This window comes from Cryphonectria parasitica (assembly GCF_011745365.1).
Source record: "Cryphonectria parasitica EP155 unplaced genomic scaffold M406scaffold_2, whole genome shotgun sequence".
NCBI classification, from domain to species: domain Eukaryota; kingdom Fungi; phylum Ascomycota; class Sordariomycetes; order Diaporthales; family Cryphonectriaceae; genus Cryphonectria; species Cryphonectria parasitica.
This window is the reverse complement of record NW_024468910.1, coordinates 346,540-363,356: the sequence shown is the minus strand read 5'-3', so window position 1 is coordinate 363,356 and position 16,817 is coordinate 346,540. Positions and strand designations below refer to the sequence as shown.

The window sequence follows — 16,817 nt, the reverse complement described above, 5'->3', positions numbered from 1 at the left end:
CCTTCTCAAGAGCTACTTCCTGCACAGCTATAGCAGCACAGCAGCGCTTCTCTTCAGCTTCAATATGCTTCAACTCTTCCACATTGTTAATATCACAACAGATAGCTTGCATCATCTTCTCATACTACATCCGCTTCTGTTTTTGAAAACGGAGAAGCTTAGCATTTAAGGCAGTAATCTTCTCCTAAATAGCTTCCATCTCAGCTTCCAAGCAGCAGTATTAAGCAGCTATTCAGTTCAGTTAAGCAGGAATTAAGCTATAAATATTGCAGTTTAACAGATTAAAGCAAATATAAGTTTGATAATAAGAAGACTCAGATTCAGCAATTCGATAATCGGATGCAAGATTATAATTCTTACAATACAAGCAAAGCATAGAAAGTAGCGATTCAAGGGAGATAATAGCGGAAAGAAGAGATAATTTTTGCTTAGAATGAGAATAAAGCTTCGAAATACAGAATCTGTTAATCCTGTTTGATATCTTGATTAGGAAGGCAAGATCATATATGGAAGAGCTTGCTAGAAAACTTACAGAAGATTATTAAGAATAATAACTAATAAAAGAAAGATAATGTTATAATTTATCTAATATGCAGATTACAGAACAAGCTCCTATTAACAAGGAATCAGATGTTAAGGCTAACAGCAAATACTCAACCAAGATTATATAATCAGAGTTAGAATAAGAAGGAATCGGATTAATAGAATCAATATTAATTCAACAAAAGAAGTTACAGATCAATAGGCTTAATATCGATCCGAGATGAAGTTACAATAAAGAGCTGGATATATAAGAACACGTTCATTACTACTAGATAGATCATCAGAATATAGCTCTTTAGTTATTAATCTAAGTATTCATTTATCACACACTTGAATAGCTCCAAAGGCGAATGATCAGCACTTGCACGGATTATAGTTATATTCCGTATTCAGTGAATTCTACTTTGATATTGCTCTTATTAGCATAAACTCTTTGTATACTTCAGATCTTCGGATATTGCAATGCATTCATTACATATTGCTTGAATTGTAAGCATTTAGATTATCTCTGATTAATTATAAAGTCTAGAGCTGAAATTTTGCTAAGCTGTGCTTTTATCCTAACTTTCTCAAACTTCCCTTCAGTATATATCATCTACGCACTTGTATATATGCTAAGTCTGAATGAAAAAAAGAACTTCTAACTCTATACGCTGCTCTTATTTTGCATTATAAGATCTTTTGATAGTTTATATAATGAATTCGCTAGCCAAAACCTGTTGGAGCAGAGTATATTGCTCTTCTTATCGCTTTATATATTGCATCAGGTCTCTGGCTCTTATTTGCTTTCTGATGCAGATAATACGAAGTGAACTATAGAATTGCATTCTATCTTTGTGCTTCCAGCAGCATATCAGTTCTGGTTAGCAACAAACTCTGCAAGCGATCCTATACCTTTTTTTTATTCTGTTTGATCTATTGCCTAAATACTTTGAATGCACGCTTATAAAAAGTTGCTAATCTATACAAGAAAGCTTGATATTTACAGCATAGCGCATTATATTTAGAAATATCAATTCTCTTATCTTTCTTAATTTATATTCTACAATATAGGATTACCAGCTTATCTAATACTCTTGCTTATTGATTAACAACATCGGATTATATATATTCTAGCAAGCTAAATCTTATTTACAAAGTAAGTATAAAAGCTAGTAAGTAATAGCAATATTCTAGCTTACTTTAAGATTATATAATATTGCATGTATAAGTACTCATCAGATTCTGTATAAGAACAGAGTTAAGGCGATTATCCAAACAGAAAGCACAAACTCGAGATTTTGAATAATATAAGCATTATCTTAAGATTAATAGCAAGAAAAATTATAATTACCAGCTTCTTATAACAGTTCAGAAAACAATAACTTATAGTCTGACTCCACTACGTTTGAATCATTAAAGAACATGAAATTCATAAGGAAAAGCACAGAAGTATATCTTGTAAGTAAAGTTGGGCAGCTAGATACAAGAATGATAAAGTGCTGCATACAACCTGGGAGACGGTGTTGTGGTGGCCAGGGTGGTAGTCCGTGGGACGTGGAGTACAGTGGGTCAAGGGTCCTCATACATATAAAGGATACCACCCACTTTTCAAATTCTTTAGCTATAAACAAAAAAAAAGCATCCTTTCTCTTCTTTTCAATTTTGAACCCTTTGGACAGGTCTAAGACAGGTTTTTCACCCTGTTCTTGTGCCCGTGTGGCCTTAGTTTGCTGTCCTCATCTGTACAGGCACGCTTGGGTTGCACGAGCCCTTGCCCATTGCTTCGGCAGCTGTTTGTCCCTTTTTCTTTCGAGGGCGACGGCGCCCTAGTTCTGGTTCAACGGAAATCTATGCCAGTGTTCATCCAAGATACAAAATCCAGAGCAAAATATAAGTTTACACAAGTCTACAGCTGCATCAGTTGACTACTACTCCGCTCATGATATCGCTATCCTTCATAATCACTAATGCGCTATAATTAAGATAGCTATAATAACTAAGAATACGGAATTGAAGAGAAGCCTAGCATAGATTGAATGCTAGAAGACGAAGAGCAGATTGCTAACAATAGAGTAGTTTCGTTTAGAATGCAAAGCAGCTTTCTGAATCTTATTAACCACTGCTCTCTCATAGCTTAGCAGGCAGACTGAGAGCTTTACAGATGAGAATTACAGCTTTACAGATGAGAATTACAGCTTAATCAAAACCATGCAAGAGAGCTAGAAAATATCGTAATAACAGAAAGAGCCTTAGAAATCGAAGTTATTTACATGCTAGCATATTCAATTCTGAGCCCGAGATTGCGCATAGTTTACTAACTGAGAGCTCTGTTAGTGGTTCGTGCGTTGCATGAGAAGAATTAGGACTAACTCCCAATCTCATAGGTACTGAACCAGAACTAGGGCGCCGTCGCCCTCGAAAGAAAAAGGGACAAACAGCTGCCGAAGCAATGGGCAAGGGCTCGAGCAACCCAAGCGTGCCTGTACAGATGAGAACAGCAAACTAAGGCCACACAGGCGCAAGAACAGGGTGAAAAACCTGTCTTAGACCTGTTCAAAGGGTTCAAAAATTGAAAAGAAGAGAAAGGATGCTTGATTGTTTTCTATAGCTAAAGAATTTGAAAAGTGGGTGGTATTCTTTATATGTATGAGAACCCTTGACTCACTGTACTCCATGTCCCACGGACTACCACCCTGGCCACTACAACAACAGTACATCAGCACATGGATATCAGAGAGTTAGAGCAATCTACGAATGCATTAGAAGATACTGAAATCTACTAAGTCTTAGGAAAAGAATTGAAAACATTCTACAGCAATGCAATAGCTGCAAGAAGAATAAAGCAGAAAAATACAAGCCTTACGAACTACTACATTCCTTACCAGTACCTACAACTATTTAGCAATTCATCAGTCTAAACTTTATTATTAAGCTATCTCTCTTACAAGAACTCTTAACTAAAGTGCAATACAATAATATTCTAGTAGTAGTTTGCAAACTAAGCAAGTATGCTTACTTTCTTTCCTATAAGGAAAGCAGTATAGTAGAAGAACTCGCATATATATTCCTCAGAATAATCATTACTAACTATAGTATGCTAGAAGAAGTAATTTCCAATAGAAATAGAAAGTTCAACTTAAAGTTTTGAACTTTGCTTATAAAATAGCTCGAAGTATATTATAGAATGTTTATAGTATTTTATCTGCAAATAGATGAATAGATGGAAAGAATGAATTAGATTGTTGAATAGTATCTTCAATACTATATTAATCAGGAATAGAATAACTGAATTAATCTGTTATCTCTTGTACAGTTTGCTTATAATAGCGCAGATATAAGCATAATAAAGAAATTACTATTCTTCATACTCTACAGATATAACTCAACAGCTTATTATAAGGCATTGCTAGAAGTAGATATAGAAGCTGCAGATAAAAGAGTTAAGAAGATTAAGAAAGTTTAGAAAGAATTCCAGTTAGAATTACAATTCGTTCAGAAACGAATAATACAATATGCAAACTCCAAAAGAATTGAAAGATTAATTCTACAGAAGGGAAATAAAGTCTATTTACTTCGAAAAAATATTAAAACAACTAGATCTAGCAATAAATTTGATTATAAGAAGTTAGAATTATTCAAAATCTTGCAACAAATTTCCTCAGTTAACTACAAACTAGCCTTATCTCATAGAATAAGAATACATTCAATCTTTCACATCTTACTGCTGAAACTAGCAGCATAGGAAATACTAGCGAACAACATAGCAGAAGTAGAAAACAACGAACTAGAGTATAAGATGAAGAAGATTCTTAAGCACAGAGGCATAAACAGCATGAGAGAATATCTTATCAAATAAAAGAGTTACTCAGCAAGCGAAAATTCGTAGAAATTACAGAAAAATATCAAAAATGCTTAGAAAAAAATAGCTAAGTATTGAAAAAGAAAAGAAACTAGCATCTAGAATAATCGCTCTATTCCAAACCGAGATCCAAAAGCCTCAGAAATCTCACTCTCCAGGAAATCCGATCAATCTACCACTGAATTCCTCACATCTACGGAATTCCAGTCGAAACTCTCAAAAGAAGAATCCCCAGCAATAGCAGCAGACTCCTTTGCAACTATAGAACGAATCCCAGCAGCAATACGAGCTTATTCCTTCTCAGCCTCTTTATGCTCTAACTCCTTTACGCTGGAAAGGCTTCAACGAACAGCTTTTATCATCCTCTCAAACTACAGATATTTCTGCCTTCGCAAACATTCCATCTCTGCAGCAGCATTATGCAGCCGCCCTTCAGCACTCTCGAGTTAGTTCTCCAAACGTTGGTATTGAATGCCTATCCAGCGAATTTCTGCTGCGCTCAGCCCTTGAACATCGCACCGGGAGCAGCTCAGACGGATATATTTAGCGCAGCGGAAGGAATTCTCAACAGAGACTTAATAAAACTGAATATCACAGCTCTTGCAGAAGGAATAGAAAGGCATAGTAATAGCGTTTGTAAGGATTAAGAAAAGGAGAGAATTCTTTTGTTTAGTTTTCTTAGCACGAAAACGAGATTTGTTGATTCTGTTCGATATCTTGATTAGAAAAGCAAGATCATGCATATGAAAGATTTGCTAGAATACTTACAGAAGATCGTTGAGAATAACAACTAATAGGAGAAAGATGATATTATAACTTATCCAATATACAGATTACAAAACAGATTATAAGCAACAAGAATCAAATATTAAGAATTCAATATTCTAATAAAGTATTGATTATATAATTCAGAATTAGAATTATAAGCATAGCTAATTAGAAAGAATAGCTTTGAATATATGCTATTCAGAGTTAGCAGAATAACTTGAATATATTGCTATTCAATATATTCATACTGAAGAGCTAGATATATAACTATGTATTCATTACCATTAGATAGATCCAGTATATAGCTCTTCAGTTGTCAACCTAAGTATCAGATTACTTTTCTACTCTGATAGCTCCAAAGGCAGTGAATACTTGCATCGCTTATCAGAACTTGTACAGTTCCGTATTTAAGGACTTGATACTTTGACACCGCTCTTGTTAGCATAAACCCCTTGTGTACTTTGGAATCTTCGGATTGCTGCAGTGCTCATTACAAATGCAGTATGCAAACTTCAAAAGAATTAAGAAATCAATCCTATAGAAAGAGAATAAGGCTTATTTATTCCGAAAGAATATCAAAATAACTAGATTCAACAACAAACTCGATTACAAGAAATTAGAACTATTCAAAATCTTATAACAGATTTTCCTAATTAATTACAAGTTAGTACTATCTTATAGAATAAGAATATACTCAGTATTTCATATCTTATTGCTAGAATTAGTAATATAGAAAATACTAATAAATAATATAGCAGAAGTAGAAAATAATGAATTAGAATATGAGATTGAAAAAATTCTCAAGCATAGAAGCATAGATAATATGCAAGAATATCTTATTAAATGAAAAGATTATCCAGCAAGCAAGAATTCATAAGAATTATAGGAGAATGTTGAAAATGCTCAGGAAAAGGTAGCTAAGTATTGAAAAAAGAAAGAAATCAGCGCTTAGAATAATTGCTTCATCCCAAACCGAGATCTAGAAACTTCAGAAATCTCACTCTCTAAGAAACTAAACCAGTTCATTATGCTATTTCCCATATCCACAGAGTTCCAGTTAAACCTCTCAAAAGAAGAATCTCTAATAGCTACAGCTAACTCCTCAAGCATAGCTTCCTGCATAGAGATAGCAGCGCAACAATGTTCTTTCTTAGCTTTCTCAGCTTCAATGCAATCCAACTTCTCTATACGAATAATACTGCAATGCAGAGCACGTTTCATCTTCTCGAATCACATCTGCTTCTATTAATGCAGACGGAGAAGTTCGATCTCCTTCTTCTCAATCTCATCCTCCAACTTTCAATATTGGAAAGCAATATTGCAAAGCTTCTCAGAAGAAGAACTCATAACGTTGCACTTGGAACAATCCAGACGAATGCATTCGATGCAGCAAGAAGAATCTCCGGAAGATATCTTGCAAGATCCAAAGCTGTGCTTCTCACAATAGGAACAAACGGGTATCTTAACAAAATTTTTCAGAAGGCGAGAGATTAAGAGATTCCAGTCTTGGATACTTTTTGGAATAGAAGAGAGTTTTCGAATACGAGATTTGTTGATTCTGTTCAATATAACGAATTAGGAAGGCATGATTCTGTATAGAGATTGTTTACTAGAATACTCATGGAAGATTGTTGAGAATAACAACCAATAGAAGGGAGATAATATTATAACTCATTCAACATGCAGGTTGCGGGATGAACTTACCAAACAAGGAACCAGGTATCACAATCCAACGTCGGATAATTAACAGTGATTACATAACCCAGGATTAGGGTTACTAGCGCGATTATGTTAGCTATGAACATAGTTAACAGATTCAGGAAAACAACTATGAGAAATCGGAATATAATTAGGATAGTTAGAACTGAAGAGCTGAATATATAAAGATACATTCATTACTGTTAGATAGATTCAGTATATAGCTCTTCAGTCGTCAATCTAAGTATCAGATTACTCTCCTACTCTAATAGCTCCAAAGGCAGTGAATACTTGCACAGTTACCCCAGTTGTATTTCCGTATTCAAGGCTTATATTTGATATCGCTCTTATTAGCATAAATCCTTTGTATACTTTGAAATCTCCGGATTACTGCAGTGCTCATTACAGTAGGTCAAGAATCCTCATACATATAAAGAATACTACTCACTTTTCAAATTCTTTAGCTATAAGCAACAAGAAAGCATCCTTTTCTCTTCTTTTCAATTTTGAACCCTTTGAACAGATCTAAGACAGGCTTTTCATTCTGTTCTTGTGCCCGTGTGGCCTTAGTTTGCTGTTCTCATCTGTACAGGCACGCTTGGGTTGCACGAGCTCTTGCTCATTGCTTCGGCAGCTGTTTGTCTCTTTTTCTTTCGAGAGCGACAGCGCCCTAGTTCTGATTCAATACAAGTGCTGATTATTCGCTTTTGAAGCTATTCAAGTATATAACAAATGAATACTTAGATTAATAACTAAAGAGCTATATTCTAATAATCCATCTAATAATAATAAATATGTTGTTATATATTCAGCTCTTCAGTATTGTAATGAGCACTGCAGCAATCCGAAGATTCCAAAGTATACAAGGGGTTTATGCTAACAAGAGCAGTATCAAAGTATCAAGTTCTTAAATACGAAACCGTATAAGTCCTAATAAGCGATGCAAGTATTCACTGCCTTTGGGGCTATCAGAGTAAGAGAGTAATCTGATACTTAGATTAATAACTGAAGAGCTATATACTGAGTCTATCTAATGATAATGAATATATCTTTATATATTCAGCTCTTTAGTATGAATATGTTAAATAGCAATATATTCAAATTATTCTGCTAGCTCTGGATAGCATATATTCAAAGCTATTCTTTCTGATTAATCATGCTTATAATCCTAACTCTGGATTAGATAATCAATACTTTGTTAGAACATTGGATTCTTAATATCTAGTTCTTGTTGCTTGTAATCTATTTTGTAATCTGCATATTGAATAGATTTGTAATGAGCACTGCAGCAATCCGAAGATTCCTAAGTACACGAAGGGGTTTATGCTAACAAGAGCGGTGTCAAAGTATCAAGTCCTTGAATACGGAACTGTACAAGTCCTAATAAGCGATGCAAGTGTTCACTGCCTTTGGAGCTACTTAGTGTATGAAACTGAATACTTAGATTGATAACTGAAGAACTATCTGAAGGAAATCTATCTGGCAGTAAGAAATGTGAATCTTTATATATCTGGTTCTTCAGTTTCTTGCTTGCTGGTGATCATTCTAGATCACTATTGATCATTCCGGATTACTATTGATTACTGAGCGCTGGTGATTACTAGTGATTGTTCTATTGTTTGATTGGTTGGCTTGTAATCCTAATCCTGGGTTATGTAATCCTTGTGGATTGTTTGATGTTGAGTTATGATATCTGGTTCTTGTTTGCTTATAATCTGTTTTCGTAATCTGCATGTTGAATGAGTTATAATATCATCTTCCTTCTATTAGTTGTTGTTCTCAACGATTTCCTGTAAGTATTCAGCAAGTTCTCCGTATGCGTGGTTATGCTTTCCTAATTGAGATGTTGAATAGAATCTTAAATTCTTGTGTTAGCAAATCTTCTTCTAGTGCTTCCGTTACTTTCTCGAAGCTGTATCTTCGTTGTTTTGAGCGTTATTTGTATATTGAGTCCACTAGCTACGAAGTTATATTGTGCTTATTGTATTTAAAGGAGGGGATGCGATGCAAGATAGTGGATGGGGTTAAGAGCTGCTTTTAGTATATGAAACGAGATTATTCCTGTGATGCTGATCGAGTTTCTATGTTTTCTTGTAAGCCTTCTCTTTCCTCTTTCTTAGTTCTTGCTGATAATACTATCTTAGTATCTCGTATTACTGATGAGTTAGTTCGTTTGGATAGTAGGAAGGTAGAGGAGAAGAAGCGTTTGTTGGAGCGTTAGTGAGAGCTGGCGAATGCTCAGGCTCGTTTGTTCGAGTTCCTAGATTGTTTGTTTCGTTTGAAGAAGCAGCGATGCTTCCTTCAGGAGAAGAGGATAAAACTGGTGAATAAGGGCTTGAAGGAGGAGGAGCGCGAGCGCGTGGCGGCTGAGGTGCAGGCTGTGGTTTCCGCGAAGCCCGTAGTTGTTCCTGGGGATTCCTTTTCTAGAGATTTTGACTGGAATTCTGTAGATGTGAGGAATGCAGTGGTGGATTGGTCGGGCTTTCTGGAGAGTGAGATTCCTGAGGCTTCTGAGTTTCGGTTCGGGGCGGAGCGATCGTCTTAGGTACTGGTTTCCTTTCTTTTCCAATACTCAGCTACTCTTTCTTGAGCGTTTTTAACGTTTTTCTGTGATTCCCAAGAATTTTCGCTTGCTGAGTAATCTTTCCATTTGATGAGATATTCCCTTATATTGTTTATGCTTCTATGCTTGAGGATTTTTTCTATCTCATACTCTGATTCATTGTTTTCCACTTCTGCTATATTATCTATTAGTATTTCCTATGCTGCTGATTCCAGCAGTGAAATGTAGAAGACTGGGTATATTCTTATCCTATGAGATAATGCTAACTTGTAGTTGATTGGGGAGATTTGTTGCAAGATTTTGAAGGATTCCAACTTTTTGTAATCAAGTTTGTTGCTGGATCTGGTTATTTTGATGTTTTTCCAAAGTAGGTAAATCTTATCTTCTTCCTGTAGGATTAGTCTTTTAATCCTTTTAGAGTTTGCATATTGTACTATTCGTTTCTGAACAAATCATAGTTCTGATCGAAATTCCTTCTAAACTTTCTTAATCTTCTTAATTCTTTTGTTTATAGCTTTTGCATCTGCTTCTGGCAGTACTTTGTAGTAAGCTGTTGGATTATATTTATAGAGTATGAAGAATAGCGATTTCTTCGTTATGCTTGTATCTGCGCTATTATAAGTGAACTGTGCAAGGAGCAATAGATTAATCCAGTTATTCTGTTTCTGGTTGATATAGTATTGTAGATACTATTTAATAACTTGATTTATTCTTTCTGTTTATTCATTTGTTTATAAGTGAAATGCTGTAGATATTCTGTGGTATATTCCAAGCTATTTTATAAGCGAAGCTCAAAATTTCGAGTTGAACTTTCTATTTCTGTTAGAGATTACTTCTTCTGATATGCTATAATTAGCAATAATTGTTCTGAGAAATGTATATACAAGTTCCTCTGCTGTATTGCTTTCCTTATAAAGAAGAAAGTAAGCATACTTGCTCAGTCTGCAAATCACTATTAGAATATTATTATATTATATCTTAATTAAGAATTCTTATAAGAGAAGTAGCTTGATAATAAAGTTTAGATTAATGGATTGCTAAATAGTTATAAGTACTGGTAAGGAGTACAGTAGTTCATAAAGCTTATATCTTTCTGCTTTATTCTTTTTGCAGCTATTATATTGTTATAGAATGTTTTCAATTCTTTTTCTAAAGCTTGATAGATTTCAGTATCTTTTGATGCATTCATAAGTTGCCTTAACTCTCTAATATCTGTATGCTGATGCATTGTATATATTCTTGATATAGTTATCTTATTTGTTTGAAATTATTGATTTTGGATTCTTCTCCAAGAGTTCAATCCTGAAAGCAGCATTTAGTTCTCTGTATGCATTGATGAGATTTCCTGATTCGTCTTGAGCGAAGATGTTCTGTATATCCGAGGAATCTGCATCTTGATAGTCTGATCTTTTGCTGAGAGCATCTGCTTGTTCGTTCTCTGAGCCTTTGCAGTATACAATCTTGAAGTTAAACTGTAAGAGAAATTCTGCTCATCTAACTTATTGCTTATTCAAAACCTTAGTTATCATGAATATAGTTAGATTCTTGTAATCCGAATGAACTATGATTGAGTGTTGTATGCTAATGAGATAGTATTGCTACTTCTCGAAAGCTTTTATTATTGCTATAAGTTCCTGATCAGGGATTCTGTAGTTAATTTCCGAGCTATTCAACTTTTTTGAGAAGTTGCTTACAATCCTTAGATATTCTTGATTATCTTGCTAACTAAATTATTCTCTGAGTGCATATTCTGATGCATCGGTTTCAATTTCAAAGGATTTGTAGGGATCTGCTTTATATAGAACTAGCTCTAAGGTGATATACTTGATGATCTTATCAAAAGCTTCTTATGCTTTGGAGATCTATTTGAAGGATTGATTTCTTTTGATAAGATTTGTAAGAGGATATGCGATTCGGCTATAGTTTCTGATAAACTGTTTGTAGAAATTAATGTATTCAAGAAAAGATTTAATATCTCTAATATTTCTGAGAATTAGCTAGTTTCTGATAGCTTTCATCTTATCTTTCTGTAGCTTGATGCATCCCAGCTCGATTGTGAATCCGAGATAGTTGACTTTTTGTATATAAAAGTAGCTCTTTGCAAGCTCTATAAGAAGCTTTGCATTTTGGAGCGTTTGCAATATTGTTTCCATGTATTTCTTATATTCTTTCAATGTTTGAGAGTAAATAAGAATGTTATTGAGATAGGCAATGATGAACTGATTCAGATGCTTGCATAGAATATAATTGATTATTTCCTGAAATGAAGCTAAGGCATTCGTTAAACTAAAAAGCATAACCAAATATTCGTAATATTCATAGCGTATTCTAAAAGCAGTTTTCCATTCTTCTCCTTTCTTTACTCTAATCAGATTGTAAGCTCCTTTTAGATCTAAAACTATAAACTATTATACTTCTTGCAGCCTATCTTATAATTCCTTGATAAGTAGCAACAGATATCAGTTCTTAATTGTAATATTGTTGAGTTGCTTATAATCAATATATAGCCTAAGCTTGCTATTTTTCTTAGATATAAACAGAATGGGATATCCTGCTAGTGATTGCAATAGTTGTATATATCCTTTCTTAAGATTCTTGTCAAGATACTCCCGAAGTGTCTCTAGCTATACTTTATTTAGTCTGTAGATAGGGAAGAATTTGTGCTGTTTCTCTTCTTGTAGCAGGATCTCGTAATTATATAAGCTGTATTCTAGCAATCCTGTATTCAATTCTTCCTGGAACAGTTTCTTAAACTTGTAATATTCTTGTAGTATGTTTGCAAGTATTGGTTCTGGTTCTCGTGCTGTTTCTGCTACCTGGAGGAACAGTAGGTACTGTTGAGCGTGCTTCTTTTCTAATGGCGTTTTCGAGGGCCTTGAGCGTTCGCTCCGGGCCGGACCGAGCGCTCGAGGGCCTGGTTTCGAGGTTTTTCCCGTGTGGGTTCACAATCCACATTCTGAAGCTTTTCCTTGTCGCTCCGGGGCGGACCGACTTGCTGAGGGTCTCGCTTCCGTTGTTTTGCTAACCTGTTAGCGCCCTGGCACTGTTTAAGTTCGCTTATCACTAGATCCTTCTTCTTAAACTGCCAGCCCTGCTGGTTTGAAAGTATGTATGAAGTCGTGTAAAGCTTCTTTTCCTGAATATTCTTCAACCACTAGCTTCAATCCTGCGCTATTGATTGTAACTATCTCTCTGAGTATAGCTTGTTCTCATGAAATCTAGCTAGTAGTCTAATCGATTCGAGAATTGTGCTCCTTGAGCTATAGAAGCTCCATAATTAGCTTATGCTGTGCTGTATTCGTAATATCAAAAGAAGCTCTGATTATGCATTCTTGGATCAAAACAGATAGATAATCAGTTTCCTTATCAATTACTTCTTAATTGTATACAACAGATTGTTCTTCTACAGTGCTAAGAGTATATAAGCATCTCTTTCATTTTCATTATAGTTGTGCCTGATTAACAATGTATAGGAATATAAAGTTTTCCTAAGCGCTACTATTCAATAGTATGCTATATTTGTATTCTTGAATATATATATCGAACTTAATATAAGCGTAATCTGTTCTAAAAGCTTCATATAGAAATCATTTCAGTCTGATTATCTGTAATCTCTTTACAAGCAATCCTATTCTTTTAGATTTGTTGAGAACTGCTTATCCTTCTAAGCCTGCTTCGCTGCTTCTCAAGCAAGCTTCTTAGCTTGTTTTTGCTCATATCATCATTATTCCTGATCTTTCTTCTGTTAATGCCAGTTGCAAACTTTGTTATTAATGTGAATTGTACAGAATATTATCTTGCACTGCTACCACTCTATCTTTTTATCTACGCATTGCATGAAGCAATTATCCAGTAGCCCGATATATGCGTTGTAGTATTGCTTGTTGAGAATCTCTCTGAAGCGGAATTTCTGTTCTTTAACAGCCTGAAGGATTTGTTCTGATTCTCTAACAGAGAATCATTCGTATTGCACTTTCTCCGAGAAATGCATTCTACAGCTATGATAGATGCAGGAGATTTATGCTAATTCGTGATATAGGTTGTGAAGTAAGCTGATCTGAGAGTTCTTATCTTCTCGTGCTTTGATGTTTTGCAAGGGAATGCAGATAAAGAGCTTTTCTAATCCTATCTTATAAACGAGATATTCAATTCATATTATTTTCTTGTTTCATCTAATGCTGAAGGAGAACCTTTCTATAAGCTTTTTGGGTTTATTGTTCACAGGAGACTTCAGTAAATTGTTAGATCATTCGTTTTAGCTTGATCTTTCTGTTGCCTGAGAAGCGTTTTCGGTATTGTTTAGATATTTATACTAATAATTAAGAGAGTATTATTCTTTGTTTATTTCTCTGATTATGATATCTGATATAGATGATGGGGAATAGCGAAGGGTATTATCATTAAGCTCTTTCTTCAGCGCTTGAATGCTTTGTTCAGTGATATCAGAGCAGTTTAAGCTGTTGCTGCTCGTAGTCGTGCTGAGCATATACCCTCGCCCTGCTATCGCTATCTGCCTGTAGCGCCTAGGTTTCTAAAGAAACTATTCTGAATCTTTCTTATTCGAGAAGTGTATTAAGCAGTTGTTGTTATAACAGAATATCTAGCTAAGACTTTCATAATTAACAGAGTTCGATACTTGCTCCAAGAAGATGTTTTTGCTTAGTTGATTGGATTCCTATCATTAAGTAACATTTATCTAGCATTCTTTCTGAACTGATTATCATTTGTTCTTTCAGAATTGATAGTAGTTGCATACAATGTATTCTTATTTGTTACAGTTGTAGTAAGTAATACTATTCCTCTTGCTATACTGCTTATTAGCAGCATCGAGTTCCATAGGATCAGCATGCATAGTGCTGCTCTGAGCTATACTGCTATATTAACCGCTATTCTTGTTTTGAAGCTTCTTGCTCGTATTAGCTGGAAATCTCCAAGTCTAGCTTCCTTTCTTCTTGGACTTCTCTATCTATCGTTCATACAGATGGTTGTTGATGCGGATAGCTTGATTGGAGAACGTTGTAAAGTTCTCTGGCCAATCCTGCTTAAAGATTTCATCTTTAACATCATCCTTAAGTTTCTTGTAGTAATGCTCCATAAGATTCTTATCTTTCTACAGGAGTTATGCTGAGAGTTGCTTGAATCTGATTATATAGACAGAAGCCGATTTGGTCTGCTTGAGATCCATAAGCTGCTAAGCTGTAATGCGTTCTTCATTGGGATTACTAAAGATCTCTTTGAGAGCTTTCTCGAAGCTCTCAAAGGAATTGAACATATTCTTAATACTCTGGATATGCGCGTTGGGATTGTTCTGATGCTCCAAGTGGTTGCGTAGAGAAAGCTTGTATCAGATAAGAGCATTCTTTTCGAGACGAGTCCCTGCGAGAATAACTTTCTCAGATTTCTTGGTGAACTGAGTCTTGTAATGCAGAAAATACGCTCTGCAGTAGGTGAGGAATTCATGTAGCATCTTTTGATTGCTGTTATACATAGCGGGCTTATTCATCTTGTATGCTTTTCCAGCGCCACTGGAGGTCGGAGAGGTAGTCTGCGCCTGCTAAGCCTGTTAAGCTAGCTGGGCCTGTTGGTTAGCGATGGTAGCGCTCTGAGCCTGTTGTTGTTCGCGCAGATCCTGGATACATTGAATAAGCTGATACACCTGGTTAACCAGTTCTTCCTGAGTAGGAGTGCGCGAGAACGAAGGAGTTCCTGGAGGAGCTATTGTATTCCGTATTGCTCAAGTGGTAACACTGAACCGTTCTTGAACAAGAATTATCAAAATGTAATGAGCACTACAGCAATCCGAAGATTCCTAAGTATATGAAGGGGTTTATGCTAACAAGAGCAGTATTAAAGTATTAAGTTCTTGAATACAGAACCGTACAAGTCCTAATAAGCGATGCAAGTATTTACTGCCTTTAGGGCTACTCAGTATATAAAACTGAATACTTAGATTGATAACTGAAGAATTATTTGAAGGAAATCTATCTGGCAGTAAGAAATGTAAACCTTTATATACCTAGTTCTTCAGTCCCTTGCTTGCTAGTGATCATTCTAGATCATCATTGATCATTCCGGATCATTACTAATCACTGAGCGCTGGTGATTACTAGTAATCGTCCTATTGTTTGATTGGTTGGCTTGTAATCCTAATTCTGGGTTATGTAATCCTTGTGGGTTGTCTGACGTTGAGTCATAACACCTGATCCTTGTTTGCCTGTAACCTGTTTTCGTGACTTGCATGTTGGATGGGTTATAACAAGATTATAATATCATCTTTCTTTTATCAGTTGTTATTTCCAACAATTCTTTGTAAGTATTCTAGCAAGTTTTCTGTATATATGATCTTGCTTTTCTAATCAAGATGTTGAATAGAATTAACAAATCTTGTTCTTGCGCTGAGAAGATTAAACAAAAGAATTCTCTTCTTTCTTTAATTCTTATAAATGCTATTACTATACCTTCTTATTCTTTCTGCAAGAATTATAGTATTCAGTTTTGTTAAATCTCTATTAAGAACTTCTTTTGCTATGCTAAATGTATTCGCTTAAGCTGCTCTTAGTGCGATGTTTAAGAATTGAGTGCAGCAGAAATTCATTGAATAAGCATTCAATACTAATGCTTGGAGAACCAACTTGAGAGTATTAAGGGGCAGCTGCGTAATGCTGCTATGGAGGTAGGATGTTTGCAGAAGTAGAAACGTTTGTAGTTTGAGAGGATGATGAAGGCTGTTTGCTGAGGCTTTTCTAGCATGAAGGAGCTAGAGCATGAGAAAGCTAAGAAGGAGCGAGCCTGCATTGCTGCTGGGATTCGTTCTGTAGTTGCAGAGAAGTTTGCTGTTATTGCTAGGAATTCTTCTTTTAAGAGTTTCGATTGGAATTCCGTGGATGTAGGGAATTCAGTGATAGATTAGTTAGATTTTCTGGAAAGTAAGATTTCTAAAGCTTCTGAATCTCGGTTCGGGGTAAAGCGATTATCCTAGATGTTAGTTTTCTTCCTTTTCCAATATTCAGCTACTTTTTCCTGAGTATTCTTAATATTCTTCGGTAATTCTTATGAATTTTCGCTTACTAGGTAATCTTTTCATTTGATGAAGTATTCTCTTATGCTGTTTGTATTTCTATGCTTGAGAATCTTTTCTATCTTATACTCTGGTTCATTATTTTCTATTTCTGCTGTATTGTTTGCTAGTATTTCTTATGCTGCTAATTCTAGTAATGAAATGTAAAAGATTAAATATATTCTCATTTCATGAGATAATGCTAGCTTGTAATTAATTAGGGAAATCTGTTGCAAGATTTTGAATGATTCTAACTTCTTATAATTAAGTTTGTTGCTAGATTTAGTTGTTTTGATGTTTTTTCGAAGTAGATAAATCTTATCTTCCTTTTGTAAAATTGGTTTCTC

At 35.1% G+C, this 16,817-nt stretch overlaps 2 protein-coding genes across 2 annotated transcripts; one reads left to right on the top strand and one right to left on the bottom strand.

The window, feature by feature from the left end:
* Nucleotides 1-6,451: 6,451 nt before the first annotated feature.
* Nucleotides 6,452-6,646, bottom strand: M406DRAFT_250515 (uncharacterized protein; the record flags this gene model as incomplete). Its single annotated transcript, XM_040916699.1, has 1 exon — nucleotides 6,452-6,646. A coding segment is annotated over one exon (195 nt), but the record flags the coding sequence as incomplete, so codon positions are not given.
* Nucleotides 6,647-16,149: 9,503 nt separating this feature from the next.
* Nucleotides 16,150-16,323, top strand: M406DRAFT_251023 (uncharacterized protein; the record flags this gene model as incomplete). The annotated part of the gene is made up of 1 exon (XM_040916738.1): nucleotides 16,150-16,323. A coding segment is annotated over one exon (174 nt), but the record flags the coding sequence as incomplete, so codon positions are not given.
* Between the last annotated feature and the right edge of the window lie 494 nt (nucleotides 16,324-16,817).